Source organism: Neovison vison, chromosome 12 (assembly GCF_020171115.1).
Source record: "Neovison vison isolate M4711 chromosome 12, ASM_NN_V1, whole genome shotgun sequence".
In the NCBI taxonomy this organism is placed as follows: domain Eukaryota; kingdom Metazoa; phylum Chordata; class Mammalia; order Carnivora; family Mustelidae; genus Neogale; species Neogale vison.
The window spans coordinates 102,503,117-102,520,198 of record NC_058102.1 but is presented as its reverse complement, the minus strand read 5'-3'; the positions used below and the strand labels follow the sequence as shown (position 1 = coordinate 102,520,198).

The window sequence follows — 17,082 nt, the reverse complement described above, 5'->3', positions numbered from 1 at the left end:
TCCTATATTTCTATACCACTGGTTAGGAGTTAAGAGTCTTAGAACAACCTTCTAAGAGGGGCATCCGTGTAGCTCAGTTGGTTAAGCCTCTACCTTCGGCTCAGGTCATGATCCCGGGGTCCTGGGATCGAGCTCCGCATTGGGCTCCCTGCTCAACAGGGAGTCTGCTTCTCTCTCTCTCTTTACTGATACTCCCTCCCCCTGCTTGTTCTTTTTTTCTCTCTTAGACAAATTTAAAAAAAAAAAAATTTTAAATAACAAAGTTCTAAGAAAAATAGGGCAGGCATTATTATGCCCATATCACAGATGAGGAACTAGGGTTCCGACAGAGGAAGCGACATCCCCGAGTCACACAGCAAATATGTGCAGAGCCAAGGTGACAAGTCTGGGCTTCTGAGGACTCGTCTAGCCTAGTGTTTGCCACTCTATACCTCCAAAAGGAAAAGGAAGTGGGGTGAGGTGGGAAGAGCCCAACTGCCCATCCACGGATGAATGGATAAAGAAGATGTGGTATGTGGGCACCGCGGAATCTCACTCAGCCATGAGAAACAAGGACATCCTGCCATTGGCAACGCGAAGGAACCTTGAGCACGCAATGCTAAGGGAGAGTAAGTTAGAGGGAAAAAATGTACTGTGTACTACCACTTACATGTGGAACCTAAGAAGCCAAACCTGTAAAAACGGAACATGAAAGAGTGGTTACCAGGAAATGGCGGAGGGTGGGGAGAGTGGCACTGGAGGGATAAAACAGGTGGGGTTTAAGGGTTCCTACTTGCAACGAGTAGGAAATAAGCGCCAGAGATCGAATGCACAGTACAGCGAATACAGACAATGAAGTTGAATTACAGTCCTCAAACTCACTAAGAGACTAGAACTTAATTATTCCAACTAAAAAGCATAATTGTATAACAGAGGTGCTAATTATTACTACAATGGTAATCATATTACAATACATAAGTGTACCAAATTTACAGGCTGTAGGTCTTAAATTTACACAAGGCTATATCAAATATATTTGAATTGTTTTTAAAATGGAAAAAAAAAAAAAGACAAATAGCTGCACTGCAGTATGTCCTTGTCCTCATCATCTCATCTACAAATCCAAGTGCAGGCACCACCTAAACTCTAGGTAGTCCCAGTAGACTAGTGTATGGGGGCACATAACTCTGCGGGAAATAGGTCAGTTAAGCAGATCTATACTCTCAAAGCTATGAGCCTGTGAAAGGATAAGCAGAGACTAGGGATAGGCACTATACAGGGGCTGAGTCTGGGAACGAAGAGGAGAAGAAAGTGACTGAGCAATGAGAGGCATGGTAGGATGTCCCAAAAACAGAGAAGGAGGCTAGGAAAAGGCATCAGGAGAGAGAGGTGGAAGGGGAAGGGAAGAAGGTTAGGAAGGCGAGCAAAGAAGAAAGAGACATAAGCGGGAAGAGAAGGATACATACTTTTTCTGTGCCTCTAGCTTTCCTGCTATAAGGGCATCCTGGGAGACAGAAGCCATAGCATGGGCACTAGAGTTTCACTCACCTTCTTTCCAAGGATCAGCCAGCAAAGATAAAACACAAGAAGCAAGATACAAATAGAATGAGATAAAGAGAACGTTTGATACTCACATAAACCAAAGAAAAGAGAAGAAATGTATTGAAGTTAGAAGCAGAAGAAAGAAAAGTGAAAGGGTTGGCCAGGTTAGGACACCACCAGAGAGAAGCAAAAGTCTCTATCCAAGACTGATACTGGGATGAGTCGAGGAGAAGATCAGTGGAGGAGGAGTGGGGGGCCACACCATGACGCCTGCATTTGGGAACAATGGTCTTAGGAGGAGGAGGTCCAAAACTAGGAGACAACACAGCAGGGCCACTGAAGGGGAGAAGACCCTGGTGTGGTCCTTGTGAAAACAAGACACTCAGGCAGGTGACCCCAAAACATTTACTTTTTATTGGCAGAATGTCTGTAGCTGATAGTCACATCTGCATGTGTTCACTGTTTGATAGTCATCTGTCCACCTGCCATGAAGGTATCGTCTGTCTTAATAAACCTATAAAAACAGAACCCACAGACTTCACGCTTCTTGAGTAGGCCATTCGTGATGGTGGCCCACACATTGGTAGTCAGTAAGTAAATACTGATGGAGACAGTAGATCTGCTGGTCGTGACAATGGTATAAACATAGCCCATGAGATGCTCATCAAAGTGGTGTTGCTGACTGTGAGGATGGTAATGATAGTGCAGACGGTGATGAGAAGGCAGCTGATGCAGTGGTGATGCCACAGGCAACAGACATGGAGTTCTGTTCATGATGGGGGTGGGAATCACGGTGATGGTGGTTGGAATGAGGAAAACGATCTCTGCAGAGCTAGGTCACCGCTTATAAAGCACTGTGGGTGTGGGTGTGGGTGTGTGTGAATGACAGGAAGACACAGAGACAAAGAATCAGAGAAAGAGAAAGAGAGAGAGACATCATCTGTAAATCACCCATCGTTAAACCAGAGTAACATCTACCCCAGGACCCTTCCTACAGACATCACAAATGGCCAAGGTCCATAACTACCCTTTTCCCTTAAAATGCCTAATAAAAACAAAAGAAGGGTAAATCCATGGACACTTTTCCTTTCTCTTTAGAAGTGTTTGCTAAATTTTGTTATACAAGGACACTCACCTAGGAATTCCCTGGGGAGATTCTGAAATCATACATAACCTATGTTGGCTGAAAGAACCTGAAAAATCATCTGAACTGTGTGGTTCTCAACTCAACTATGCATTAGAACCTAGTAGGGATATGTTTGTTTTGTTTTGTTTTTCCCACAACACTGATGCCAGAACCTCATTCCATATGAACCACCTGAATCAAAATCCAAGAGGTGGGACACCGGCATGAACATTTTAAAAACATTCCCCAGATGATATTTTTTATCAACTCTCCTGATTAAGAATCTTCTGTCCTACAGAAGAGACCAGAGGAAGCCACCACCATGCAGTACTTAGTGGCAGGGTCACAACCTTGCATGCTGCTGACCCAATGAGCAAGGCTTGTTGTCTGCTCTCATTGCTAAATTTGGTAAAAAAAAAAAAAAAAAAAAAGAAAGAAAGAAAAAGAAAAAAGTGCTTGGCAGTGTTGGAACACCAAGAAGAGAAAGAGAGAGTGGTATAACAGAGAAACCAAGAAGCTGGACCAGGGCCATGTCTGGCTTCTCATGAAGCACATCCCAGGTAGAGCTCCAAGGTAAAGGGATTTCCCAGCCCCTCTCTGCACCCCAATTTTCTTCCCCACCCTACCCACAGCACTGCCCCATACTTAAGGTTCCTGGGGAGGCAAGTGCAATTTCAACTCCACAAGCCCTCATCCCTCGAACCCTGGCCTTGTCCCCACACTATTCCCATCCAGCCAGCCCTCAGGAGACCCCCAAACCCAGAAGAAACATCCTCATACTTTCTTGGTGGGGACTTTGATCTTCAAGAACTCCGCCTCTCTGGCCAGCACCTGCCACGGGGCGTGTATCCGGACAAAGACGGATCCCTGGCTTTTACTCTGTAAGGTACAAAGGAAAAAGAAATGGAAACACTTAGAAGGACATAGCTTAAATTCCTGTCTCCCCAACTCTCCCAAACTAGAAGCCCTGACCTGGTGTTTGTTCTCTTGAAACTTCACCAAGACCCAGTCCCCTCCTGCCCATATCCCCTTCACCAGCTCTGTTCCAGAAAGGCTCTCATGAAAAACCACAGAGTACTGCTCCCAAAGTGTGGTCCTTGGAGGCTTCGTGGCTTCAGAGGCAAAGAAGAATTAAAAAGAGCCTGTCCCCAGATTGGAAATGTAAGCAATTATGATTTTCGCAGAAATCTATTACGCTTTTCCGAGCAGTGAGAGGAGTTACCCTTGCTGGCGTGCGACAAAAAGCCAGACACTCGTCCTGTTCACATAGTGTCACTGTTCATTGTTAAATCTGCATGTGTTCCTACTGTGCTATGTTATAGCCGAAACGACAAAAGTGGTTCATGAACCCAAATGGTATGACATAAACAGTAAGGTAGAAGAATGCAAAATGACATCATAAACATAAATCACGAACAGGGCTCCAGCGTGAACACAGATTATAAATCTACGTCCATGTCCCCACGTAAGTGATTCTGTGAGTGTCGTGAATGCACCCAAAAATGGAAAGGAAGGGAAATGTAGCGATGAGCCCTTGAAAATCGGGTCTTACTGACTCAGTGATCCTCATCACAATGCCTGTGATAAAATACTGGTCAGATCATGACAAGAAGCTGTCAATTTCTCCCCATCTTCAAATAAAACCTCAAATTCTTTTCAAAACAAGCACAGAAAGAAAACAACTACTTCTGACATTCATTCAATTAGTTTTGTCCTAAAGAATGAAACCAAAACAAGTCAGAAAAATGGGCAAAAACCCCATTCTCAAGAAAGGTGTAATGAATACCACCTGCAGAATTCATTACAAACCTGCAGGGTTCACAGAAAGAGCGGAACAAGCCGGGAACACCATGGCTTCATCATCACATGGCTGTGGAGATCACACGGGCCCTGGGTCCCAGGGCAGGAAGATGCTGCTGGGCCAGCCTGCCCCAGACATCAGCGTGCAGCCGAGGGGCAGCGTGGGAACCCAGTCCCGGTGCATGTGCTCTGCCGAGAGAACACTCGCAGCTTCTTGCTCCACTGGCCCTCCAGCCCCCGAGGTTTCTACTGAATTCCCGCGTATTTTGTGAAGCAGGAATCACAGAGAGCAGTCCTGAGAAGACACCAACTCTGCGCGCAGCCAAGGTGTTACCACTCACGTAGAAGCAGGTGTTCCCTTCAAAAATCATTCTCCAGCTTCATGCGCGGAATGAACATGTTCGGGGCCCCCCGGGTGTTGTAGTGGGTCAAGCTTCCAACCCTTGGTTTCAGCTCAGGTCATGATCTCAGGGTTGCAAGATGGAGCCCCGCGTTGGGCTCTGCACGCTCAGCGTAGAGTCTAAGACTGTCTCTCTCCCTCTCCCTCTGCCCCTCCCACTCATGCTGTCACTCTCAAATAAATAAATCTTTAAAAAAAAAATGAATGAATGAATGTGTTCAACAATCACCCTCTGGTCTTGATTTGGTGTTGAAGGTAACAGTGGCAGCTGGCCACACACAGCCCCAACCATCTGCTTCTCCAATGCTCTGGACAGAAGAATAGGTAGGAAACCAGAGGACCCCATTTCCCCCCATAGAAGTATGTGGACCATGGCAATGAGTAAGATAAACAGCTACTTTATGGTGTTCATAATGCAAGTGAAGACCATCTCTACAACTCTACATGGCAGTCCCACAATCTGTTCATTAATTCACACATCCAAAACCTACTCCCCCCAACTTTGGGGATGAAAGATTACAATTTATAAGGAAGAAGGAGAAAGAAGAAATGAAGATTTTGCAGGAAGACTTAACTGTGGTATAAAAGTCTTGGAGAGTCTGCAAACACCTGAAAATAATAACAATAATCGTGATGTGCATATACTGAGTGTGTGTCATGAACAAGGACAGAGCGAGATGGTCCTGTACTTTAGCACAAAGGATATTCAGGGCCAGGCTGTTGGCAGGTACTGTCGCCTACTCCATTTTACAGTTGAGGAAATCAAGGCAGGGAAAATCTAAATTGTTGGTCCAAAGTTACATAAATATTGTGATAGGAAAAAAAAAAAAAAGGTATTTAGACCCAAGCAGTCCATGCTCTACCTGATGATTTTCTTATCCACGGGGGACAGACCGAACACATTACCAGGCAGAGTCACAAACCACCTCCAAGGGCTGAAACGAAACATAAAGACACGCTTTTTGGACTAAAATCCAATCAAAAGATGGATAAGGACTCTATGAGGCAGTCCTAAGATGAAACACTCAACCTTCCAGCTTCCAAGGATGACATCGTTCTGCCGAAACACCGGAAGTGGCTTTCAGCAAGGAATCTCCTCGATTCCTACGTCTGTCTGTGGTTACAATGTCCCCGGTTACTAGATGGAGTCATCCATCACTTGCTGCTACTCCTAACTGTAATTTAAGCTTCTCTAATTTAGTGAAAATGAAAGGTAAGAAAGGAAACCATCTGGGAAGCTGACCTGTGGCCCCAGCCCTCCATCGTGGCCCCAAGAAAAATGTTTTTGGTGAAAGATGGCAAACGGTACCATCTTTCTCCTGGAGATGAAATCATGACTCTTGCTGATTTTAATATATGATGTTTTGTCCTTGCTTTTAAATTGTGATGAATGTTTTTCTTAAAAAAAAACTTTACCTATAATTGGTAGTGTAAGTGTGTATTGAATGTCCATTAAGTGGCTGCAGATGTTCCAAGTTTGAGGGAGGGTTGAGAAGGTTAAGGGTCTGAGTCCACGGCCTTGATGGCAGATCACTAGCCGTCCCCTGACAGCTATTCTCATCCCCTTCATCCACTTTAAGCTAAGTATATGGCCATCCAGAATCAAGTCTGTATCTCCCTGTATGGTTAGGCATAACCAAACACTGACTTCTAAGCCGTGTGGTGTGGGAGGAAGTGTCATGAAGCAGCTGCTGGCAACACTCTTCAAAGACAGCAAAGGGGTGCCCTTTGCCCCTCCATTGTCCTCCCTTCCCCCGAACAGTTGCCTAGAACGTGGAGCCAAGCACGTCAGACCTTGAAAGTCAAAGTCAAGGCCAGAAAGAGCAAAGTACCAAGAGAAAATCTGGGTCCTAACCTCAGAGTGTCACAACAGACTGTGACTTGAGAGGGTCTATTAACGGCAGCCTGACCTCTTGGCTAGTTCCCTCCAGCAAAGCATACTTCTCCTGTGTTCTTCTCAAGCGGGACATGTAGCAAATGAAGATAAAAGCAGGAGTGCGGTTGGTGTGGCACTAACTCCCAGCCGCGGCCCTGTCAGTCCGTGCGACACTGTTGCCCTCTCGTAAAAAGAAAGTCACACGAGCTGACGTGAAATGTTAGCTAGGTCTCCCAGGGAAAATCAAATGCTTGAAAACCCCTGAGTAGAACCATCGCCCAGTACGGAAGCTCTTTCTACTAATCCAGGAATCTAAAATTGAAGGGAAACACAGATCAGGCTTTAAAGGGGGGGGGGGGAGAAGTTTCCTTCTTCTCTAGGCCCAACTACCGTCCATTCTTCCCCGTATTCAGATTCTCTCTGGCAGAGCAGGGGAGTGGAAAGAGCGTGGGCTCCAGATAAAAACAGATTCAGATCTGAATCCTGGATTTTATAGCTGTAGGACAACGGACAAGGCACTGAACCAAATGAGCCTCAGTTTCTTTATCTAAATATGGATAAGAAAGACTGCAGGTCTGTTGTGAGGATTGAAGAGAAGGTTTCTGCAAAGTCCCTGCCACAGGGCCTGGACCGTGGGCCAGGGGAGAGGTCAGCCATGACCGTGCGGATGTGCTCCACCCAACCGAAATGACTGCAGGGACGGCCAGTTCCTCCAGCACCTAGCACGAGGCTGGACACAGAGGAGGTCCTCCTTGAATTCCTGCCGTCAACAGAAAGACTCAGGGAACACCAGTTCCCGTTACATTACAACAGTGACTACGCAATCCTTCACTGCCCTTGAACTTTTAAAATTATCAACAGGATTTTCAAAATGTCCCACGTGTCCTAAAGGAAATTCACAGGTTCAAAATAGAGCACATCTCCAGACATTGAGGATAAGGGCAGAAAACAGGACTTTCTGAAACCGACATGAAATTCAACATAAAGTCGATAAGAGATGGCCTATTAGAGCATATGGCCCCCATCTCTAGAAGAGATTTTATAAAGGCGTTACCCATGTGACTAGAGGGGCTCCCACACCTTATCAGGCAACTAGAATTTAAATCCATAGAAAAGGAATGGTCACATGTCATTTGGTTCTGGTCATCAGACAAAGGAAACAGTGCCTAAAGATTTCTGCAAGCAAGCACAAACACATCCGTGTTGGGGGCGCAACTCTGCCAGTCCCAAGAAATGTGAAATAGACAACGGAGCAGAAAAGTCTCTCCTGCTCAGTGAAATGCCTCACAAAACTGTGCGACTGCTTTCACCATGATTCTATCTTCATAAAACCCTACAGATTCTGTGTCTCCATCTCCTGGGTGTCCAGAAAAGGTACCCGAGAAGAGGATGCAGGCACTCTGGCCGAGGAAATGAACAGCAAGTACAGATAAAACAAGAACAGTACATGTAGGGTTCAGTACCCCATTCATACTTGGAGGCATCCATGGGGGGTTGGAGGGCATCCCCATGGATATGAACTCCTCAGTCATAACCTGACTTTCAGCTCTCTCAGTCTCCTTTAAGTGGTGCTGTCAGCTGGTTTCCTAGACCTGCTCACCACAAACTAAATCAGTGGAACAAAGAATTCACAAAGCCAAGTCGGGGCCCCTGTGCACCTGTGCTCTGCCTAGTCAGCCAGTGTCCCATCCTCTCCTTCCTTCCTTCCTTCCTTTCTAAAGTCACCTCAACAGCAGGCCTGATCATAGGTACCTCCTCTAACACACCAGCTCCTCTGCCCCCTCCCTGGACTCCAGCCACACAGCCCTTCCCAAGGGTTTCCAACAGCCCCAGCCCGTGTCCCACTTCAGAACCTCCTCACACACTGTTTCCTCCCCTGCAAAGTCCCCTCTTGCCCTCAGACCCAGCCAACTCATAACCACTTCTCACCTTTATCATCACGTCTCCAGGAGGCCTTTTCTGAACCCTGGATGATGCCTGGTCCCCCTCTTGCCTGCCTGGCTCCCGTCCTTCTCCTAAATAGAACTGGCCACTAGTGCAATCGTTACTACTTGGTATCTAGTGCTTCTCTTCCTGACTAGACCTTCAGCTCTAGGAGGACAAATCAGGTGTCTCTCTTGGTGACAAATTTGTCCTCAGCAGGCGACACAGAACTGGCATATAGTACAAACTCATTAAGTATGTAGTATAACTCCAATATGCACAGATGCCTAGTCAGTTCTGCTTGGAGCCTGTGAATAATTTCTAAAAATTGGCTACCATGGCACAGAAAGCAATTGGTGACCTTTGGCCAACCACATTTAAATCTAGTTCTATTTCAAGAGAATAATTCAACTACTCTTAAATGTCATCTCTGAATCTGTTTCTCCTGTTAACAACGGAAGTGATTCAAGATTCCATCTGACCAGGAACCTTATAAAGGCCTTGCAAGAGGGCCTCTCTGTTCCTACCTGTAGCCCCTGGTCTTCACTGCGTTTGCAGACCACTACTCTTTTTCCTGGAAGCCTAATCCACATGCACACATTCATTCTGGTGCTCGCAAAACGCAATCTGAACAGAGCTAGGACTGCATATACCTAGAACTCTCTGCCTTATAGCCTTAAAGGGTGTTGCAGCATTGAGGAGAAGAACCGGGGTACCTTGGAAAATAAAAGGGACTTCAACTGTAAAAGCCTTTGGTATCTGTACTTGCCAAGCATCAGCTTTCCATGGTACCATTCAGCTTCCCCATGCAGACAGCTCAAAGCAGAGCCCACCAATGAACGTGGTGAATGTCAGAAGAATGAACTGATTTGAGCAAAGGACTCTAGACATAAAGAGGCCTCCAAAGAGAGCTAATATACCTTCCTCAAATAACAAATGAAGACCTAGAATGCAGGAGGCTCAGCTGCTTGGACATGGACACGCAGCTAGTGAGCAGCAAAGCGAGGAAAGAAATCCAGGTTTCCTGACACCGGGGCCAGTCCCACAGTGCCTGAGCGGAACAGCACCGCACGTCCCCGAGGGCGCCCAGTCCATCGGAGGGCAATCCTGCAGCCTCTCCCTTCACAGGAGAGTAGGTATATGAGGGATGGAGGAAAAGCAGTGTTGGGAGGGAACTGCACCCCCAGCAACCCCTCTCCAGTGTTCCAGCCACTTGTCAGGGTCCTTGGCAGGGACCAAGAGCCAAGCACTCCTGGTACGACTCTCCATGTTGTTTATGTCTTGCTGTTGTTATCCAAAGACTGCATGTGGCTTTGCAAGACCACGTCCTCCCTCCAGAGAGATGAGAATGAATGGGAGGCAGCCCCAGCCAAACACTGGAAACTGATACTCCACAAGCCGCCTTCCCACACAGGCCTGCCAAGCCGCCTCAACGCTGACCCCAGATGCCTGAGTGTACTCTGGTCCCGGGCCCTGCTGTGAGCTGAGAACATCAGCGGCAGCACATTGTGGCCCAGGAAAAGGGCAGTCAGAGGAAGGGTGGAGAGATGAGCATGTGGACAACAGACAGGGACAAAGCAGGGCCAGGCTCACCTAAGGTATCACCAACCTTAGTCACCTGGGATTGGCACACGGTCCCACAGCGAGGGTGACAGAAGCCCTCAGTGACTCCCACATTCTCAGATCATCTGGGAGGCCCCGGGTGACAGCAAGGGAACCTCCTCTTGAACCCTAGCCTCTCCAGGCCAAGGTGGGGATGGGTCAGCAGAGGCAGAGGGCAGGACCAACTGCCTACTGCACCCTGTCCTGGAAACCCCCCCAAAATATCCAAGGCATGTCCCCTCTTATAGGAAAGGCTTTATCTAATCCTCAACCAAAGACTCAGGACAACATAGCCAGGGTCCTGCAGAAATGAAAATTCAGCCCATCTTGTCCTTTTTTCAAAGTAAATAGTCATCACCAAAGTTGCTGGAAGGGGAGGACACTCAGGGCTGGGAGGATCCCTTGGGTCAGCTACCAAAATGGACAGGTTCCCAGAAGCAATTATCTCTGGACCCACACCGAAGTGTCGACTCTATGTATCACCTAACCCTGCACTCCAGACAGGAGCCTCCAGAAAACCTCCGCTCAAAGCCCAGGTGGAGATGAAGTAGTGAGGACAAACCCAGGAAAACTGAAGAGTCAGATCCTCTTACACACCAGGGGGTGAGAGAGCCCGTTCCTCCTGCCAGTCCCGGCACGGAGGCCACCAAGGGCGGCACCGCACCCTGGAAAGAGAGCCAAACGTACAGAGCGGGACTAACTGTTCTCTGGGCTTCATTCTACTTCAAAAATCCTGCAGAAGAAATGAGAGCAAATCTTCACTATATATGACATGCCGTGGGAAGGCCATGGGTACTCGGGCCTCAGGACGCGGCCTGGGAGCCTGGCTCTATCACTTACGGGCTACGCCATTCATGACGCGTCACCAAAGCTCTTGAAACTCAGAGACAATGTTAAAATAACCGTAATAACTAATACCACCCGGAGGACAAAAGGACAAACAGTACAAAGACACCCACAGACTCTCTCAAAGCTATGTATTTCTGTTACCTCCGTCCTGACGATGCTTCGCAGGCATGTACAGACATCAGTCAGACCTCAACAGCCCCAATGCTTTGAATAGTTGCAGTTTATCACCCATTAGTTCCACCTCAATAAAGTTAGAGGAAAAACATAAAACAATGCCACATTTTTCAAAATTTTTTTCTTTTGGAAAAGACCCTTATTTTTCATTAAAATCTGTTACATGAATGGGCTATTTGGTTAACAATATGCCATGTTAGTTTTTAGTTAATAAATAAATATTCAGAAGTTAATACTGATCCCACAGTAGCTCAGAAGTAGACAAGATTACATAAATATTCTGCAAACTATCATGTATAAACAAAAAGGATTTTCTTGAGAGTGAACTCAGGGACAGCCACTGCTGAATCTCTGGTACTCAAAGGAGTACCAGAACTCAAAGGTACTGGTACTCAAAGGACAGAGCCTGCTCCTGCCTTTGGATCACAGAACGTACGGCCTTAACCTCCATGGAGGTCCTACCAGGCTTCTTGGGTCCGACTTAAGAGAAATCACAGCTAAGCCCAGCACAGCAATAGTTCCTGACACATCCCTCAACAATACCAAGTGAGGTCAAAGATACAAGAGAATGTTTGTCTTGGGAATCTGTAATGTATAAAGTAACAAACTAAATAGAACCAATGAGCCAGGGACCAAATTTCTGCAAAAATAGAGGATAAAAATCCATAAGCCCTTAAGATGTTGGCAGAAAGGACAGGGCCTCTCTCCAAACTAAGGAAGGTTAGGAGGGATGAGGACCAGGCTTCAGGTGCACAGGGCCAGCCCCTGACAGAGGGGAAGAGGTCACACATAAACTATGACAAAGACCAGAGGAAAATGTTGGCCTTCCCTATTCATCACAGCAGAAGTATTTTGGACAGTCGACATCTCGCAAGTGGAATCAGATGCTACAGAAGGCTAGCTCTCAGCCCTATGTGGGCTTCCCACTCACCCCTAGCAGGACGCTGTGAGCATTTCAATGCCCAGAGGAAGGGAGGGCAGATGTGGAGAGGTGGACAACAGGGCTGCCGTTGGTGACTGACACATATGCAGACCAAGGATGATCCACAGGTCCTGGGTGGGCTAGGAGAGTTGCAGTTTGCTTCTCTTGCCTCATCATCCAACCCCATAGAGCACCATAGCATCATCAGAAATGCCCCAGATCAGACAGTCAATCCTAGGGTCACCCCACAGATCAGCAGTGAATACCACTACATCCAACAGCCATCAGACCTTCAGGCAGCCGTACCCAGTGCCTCCTTCCTTCCTTTGGCCCCTGTGATAAATGTCCCACTCAAAGAGAAGCATTTCCAGGCATTTAAAAGTCTCTACTACCTCTACAAGTACACCATTACTAATACCCCTCCTAACTCAAAACTTATGTGCTTCTTTGATTTTGATACTTTTCTCCCCTCCTGAAGACATTTGTATAAAACCTTCAGGCTATCCTTAATTAACCCCTCTCCCTCCCAAAGATGTGCCCTCTCTTCTCTTAGCCATGACTCACTTCTACCCCAGGGAATAACTCCACTATTTCCTATGATTCAATCATCTCAACATATTTCAATTCAACAAGTCGTTATTGGGCAACAACAGTGTGTTCAGCAATGTACTAAGAGTTAAGGGCATACAGAAGAAATATGTTACCATACCATCACACACACAGCTTTCAGACTCTTTTTGGAAACCTGATGAATGATATCTAACGCATGAACCAGATGAACAACATCGTGACCAGGGATAAGTAATGTCCAAAAGGACAGGACAACTAGTGAATGTTCATAGGATTCTTGCCTTTCACTCATCAATAATTGCCAGATTTTGCTCAGAGAGAATTACTTCTCCTGGATCTCCGCCTATGACTTCAGTGGAACTGACCCTACCACCACCTCCAGAATTAAGCCCAGTTAGCCTGAGCCAATCAGCGTATCCCTCCTCTTGGCCGGAACAATTGGTTCTGGAATCGGTTTGTAATGCAGTCAGAACCAATAAGACGTTGTAGAAATGTCGGCCAGGAATTCTGGAGAAAGCAGCTTTCCCTTTCTGCCGGAACTCTGGGGAGAAGAGTGGCCATCAATTGTCTCCATAAAGGGAAGACCTGGGTCAGCCAAAGGACCACGGAATCAACAGAAGTAGAACCTGCAGAAGGTTAAACAGAACGGGGGCATAATAGGGAGTCCCTGGGACATCATTTGAGCTGCTGGATCGAGATTCACCAAATTTACTTATGGGCTTTTTGATCGCATGAGCTCATAAATTTCCTTTGTCGTTCAAGCTGGTTTGAGTTGGGTTTTCTGTCCACACAACCCAGAGTTCTCCCTGATCTTAGAAATCAGTAGCAGAGCTGAGTCTGGGCTAGAGGAGCCAGAAAGGGATGCCATGGGAGGACAGGGACGATGAGCTGTACTATGAACACCGTAGGATGGGACTGACAGATGCAAAAGGGCTGTGGCCGGCAGGGAGAAGAGAGATAGGCAGATAAAGGTGCAAGGAGGAATGTGTGTGGCATGTGGAGCCCAGCCTGCCTAAAGCAGGTGGAAGCCAGGGAGCCAGAGGGCGGAGATGTGGTCTGTGCTGGCCACTCTGCCCCCTCCATGCTACTGCTGTCCATGAACTTCACAAAACAGCAACCTGGATGGATCAACCCTGTACAGTCACCTACACTTATGAGCTCTTCGATGGGATAAAGGGTAACAAGAGTACCCCCTGAGGAAATGCTTTCCTCCTTTCTCAGGGGAGCTCAAGCTGGGAACATCCTCCCAATGGCCAGTGAGCCTAAGAAGTACAATAGATGGGCAGGGACTGTCCCCCTGCTCCACAGCTGGTCTAGGTTGTGGTCAAAAGAATAAAGGAGCAAGCCTCCCAGGTGCCACTGTGACCTTCTGCAGGTCAGAGGAAGCAGATTTCTTAAAGGCGGGGCTCTGGCTTTTTATTCTAGCCTTCCTAAGAGAGGTCTTTTATAGGGAGGCAGGTAGATTCTGAACATGTACCAAGAAGCTATAAAACCTGCTACAACACTATGCTTTATTCAGCTAAAGATCCCTTTCCTCAAACCAAACATTTCAAGCGGCAGTCCTGGTCGAACTTCGGAGGACCAGAACTTCACCAGCCATCTTCAGTGCTAAGATGGTCTCTGTGTCACCTGGAGGCAAACTACAAGGGTTGTACCACTCCCCCCTGGGAGTGGGTGAAAGCTTCTGATCGTCACAATGACTGGGGAGCACCGTGGTCATTTAGTGGACGGAGGAAGGGATGTCAAATATGCTTCAATGTTTTGGAAAGTCCCACACAAGGAAAATTCTTCTTCCTGAAATATCCAGTGCTCCACCAAGAATCAGTACCCTAGAGCTCAGGGACCTACAGGTGCAAACCCACGTGCTGCCCGCAGATGTATCAGACCAGACATAAAAGCAATTATCTCACCAGTTTCCTGTCCCCACCCCACCAGACCCAGACTTGAGCAATAATAAGGGGGAGCTTAAAGAAATTACTTTTGAGTAAATGCTGTTAAATTAGCTAAGATCTAGACCTTGGATCCGATATTGAGGAGCTGAGGAGGGACCTTCAGGAAAAGAGTCATCACTATGATGATTAAAAAGAAGTGTTGATTACTTTGTGGGCTTCCCAAAAAAACCAGAATTAGCCCACCTGCCAAGAGGGCTGTGAAAATAATCCATCACCCTAGAGTGGTTTGGGGGCCAGGGGATGAAGGATATGGGGTCCCTGAGAAGCAGGGTACATTTAAGGAGGAGTTTAGAGAGACATGACCTAAAATCCCAGCTCTTCCATACACCCCTGTGTGACCATGGACATGGTATGTAGTTTCTCTGGACCACGCTTTCCTGGTTGGTGAAACAGAAAAATAATAATCCTCAGCAGCAGTGACCCCACAGAGCACTTGAGAAGACCAGCAATGATGCAAGGAAGGAGCCTAGCACCACACCTGGCGCATTATAGGTGCTCCATGCTAACAGTAATTGAATTCTGCAGATGGTGTCTAAGGGCCAGAGGAATTTGAATGGAGGGGGTTTATGCAATCCAGTTTCCAGCATCCTCCCTTTTTTCCCAGAAAAACCTGGCTCCTGGGGCAATTTTTTCCCCTATATGAAGCGAGAGCCCAGTTTGGAACATGTCCCCTCCACGCAGCCAAAACCAGCTTTTCCACAGCCTTGACTCTGCGCGCACGCACGCTGCCATCAAGCTGGCCCTGCCTGAGACCACCCGTCCTGCCCCGCAGCCTCCTCTGGTGGGGAAGACAAGGGATCCTCCGCTCTGCTAATTAAATCCACAGATGATAACAAAGTGGGCGGCACTGCAAACAGCAACAGAGAGGATGGGGAAATAAATGAGAAGGGACCTGGGGAGTTTAGGAAATATGGGACAGGAAATAACAAAATGAGATTCAATGCAGAAGAATGCAAGCAACTAACTGGGGGGAATAATCAGGAACAAAGACACTGAGTGGGGAGCTGGAAGGCTGGGAGATGAGGACTTGGGGGCCACAGTGACAGGTAGCAAGTGGGAGAATGGGCAATAAGAGGTGAGTGACGAGATACGGACAGAAGTTGCACGCTGAGGCCACACGGAGAAGGAGCTGGTGCCCTGGGTCGAACCCGACCGGGCCACGAGGCATTCTTTGAGGCTCAGTTCCAAAGACAGTCCTGGGTGCCTGGGTGGCTCAGTGGGTTAAAGTCTCTACCTTCGGCTCAGGTCATGATCCCAGGATCCTGGGATCGAGCCCCATCAAGCTCTCTGCTCAGCAGGGAACCTGCTTCCCCCTCTCTCTCTGCCTGCTTCTCTGCCTACTTATGATCTCTGTCAACAATCAATCAATCAATAAATAAATAAAAAATCTTCAAAGACAGTCCTCCATGCAAGCTCGAGTCACACCTTCTCTAAGAAGCCCTTCCGGGTTCCTAAAGTGAGTGAGACCCGTCTCCTCACTGACCAGTCATCTGGGACACGTAGCACTGTCTCTGATTTCTCTACCTCCTGGGTCACAGAGACCCAGCTCTGGAGCTCACTGGCTCCTCCTGGCATCACCATAGGCTCAGCCCCTAGTAGGTTTTCAACACAGTAGGAGAAGGGAGTGACATCACCTCAAACAACACAACAAAGAGAAGAATTTCTCTCCTTCACCCTTCTCTGTCTTTATCTCGAGGCCCTGTGTGCTGGGGCAGTTAGCCTACCACAGGGTGTCCTGGAATCAAACACATGTGGTCTGTTCAACCCGTATTCAGGCCAGAGCACAAACCAGAGGTCACTCAGGGTCCAGGGTAAAGAGGACGAATGATGGGTCTGGGAAACACGATGAAGCAGACACACGCGCCCCCCCCCCATTAACAATGACTCTTCCGATTTGGCCGAGATGCAGGCTGTGGCTTCTCAAAACTACAGGGGTTTCCCTGAGCTATTTGCCCCCTTTTAGCTCAAAACTTTATAATTAATTATTACACTCAACACTAATTGGGAGAATGAGGTAGAATTCCTTCTCTGGGAATAAGAGCAAGGCACCACAGAGAAGCTACTGCTGGGGCCATTGTCAAGTCAAGCTCTTAGAAGAAAGGCGGGAGCCCCTCACTGAATCCATGAATACCCCCATTCTCACTAAACATGCGCGTTTTAAGGGACAAAAGAAGCCAACACAAAAACAGCTTTGAGGCTTCGCCTACTTTGGCATCAGGGACAACAGGAGGGAAGTAAAAGACCAACCCGTGCTGAAAAATCCCCCTCCGAGAAGCGGGGATGGAGGTGTTTCTCTGCATAGCAGGTTCATTCTATCCCAAGCCAATAGGATATGCCACTGTTGTGAGGTCTCTGCAGAAAGAAAGC

The 17,082-nt window shown here is 47.4% G+C and overlaps 1 protein-coding gene across 1 annotated transcript in view; it reads right to left on the bottom strand.

Annotated features, from left to right (window-relative positions):
- ANO2 (anoctamin 2) overlaps positions 1 to 17,082 on the bottom strand; it is a 340,666-nt gene that overhangs the window by 257,129 nt on the left and 66,455 nt on the right. The window contains exon 5 of the mRNA XM_044226412.1: positions 3,428 to 3,526. Coding sequence (XP_044082347.1) covers positions 3,428 to 3,526 — 99 coding nt within the window. The remainder of the gene's footprint in view (positions 1 to 3,427; positions 3,527 to 17,082) is intronic.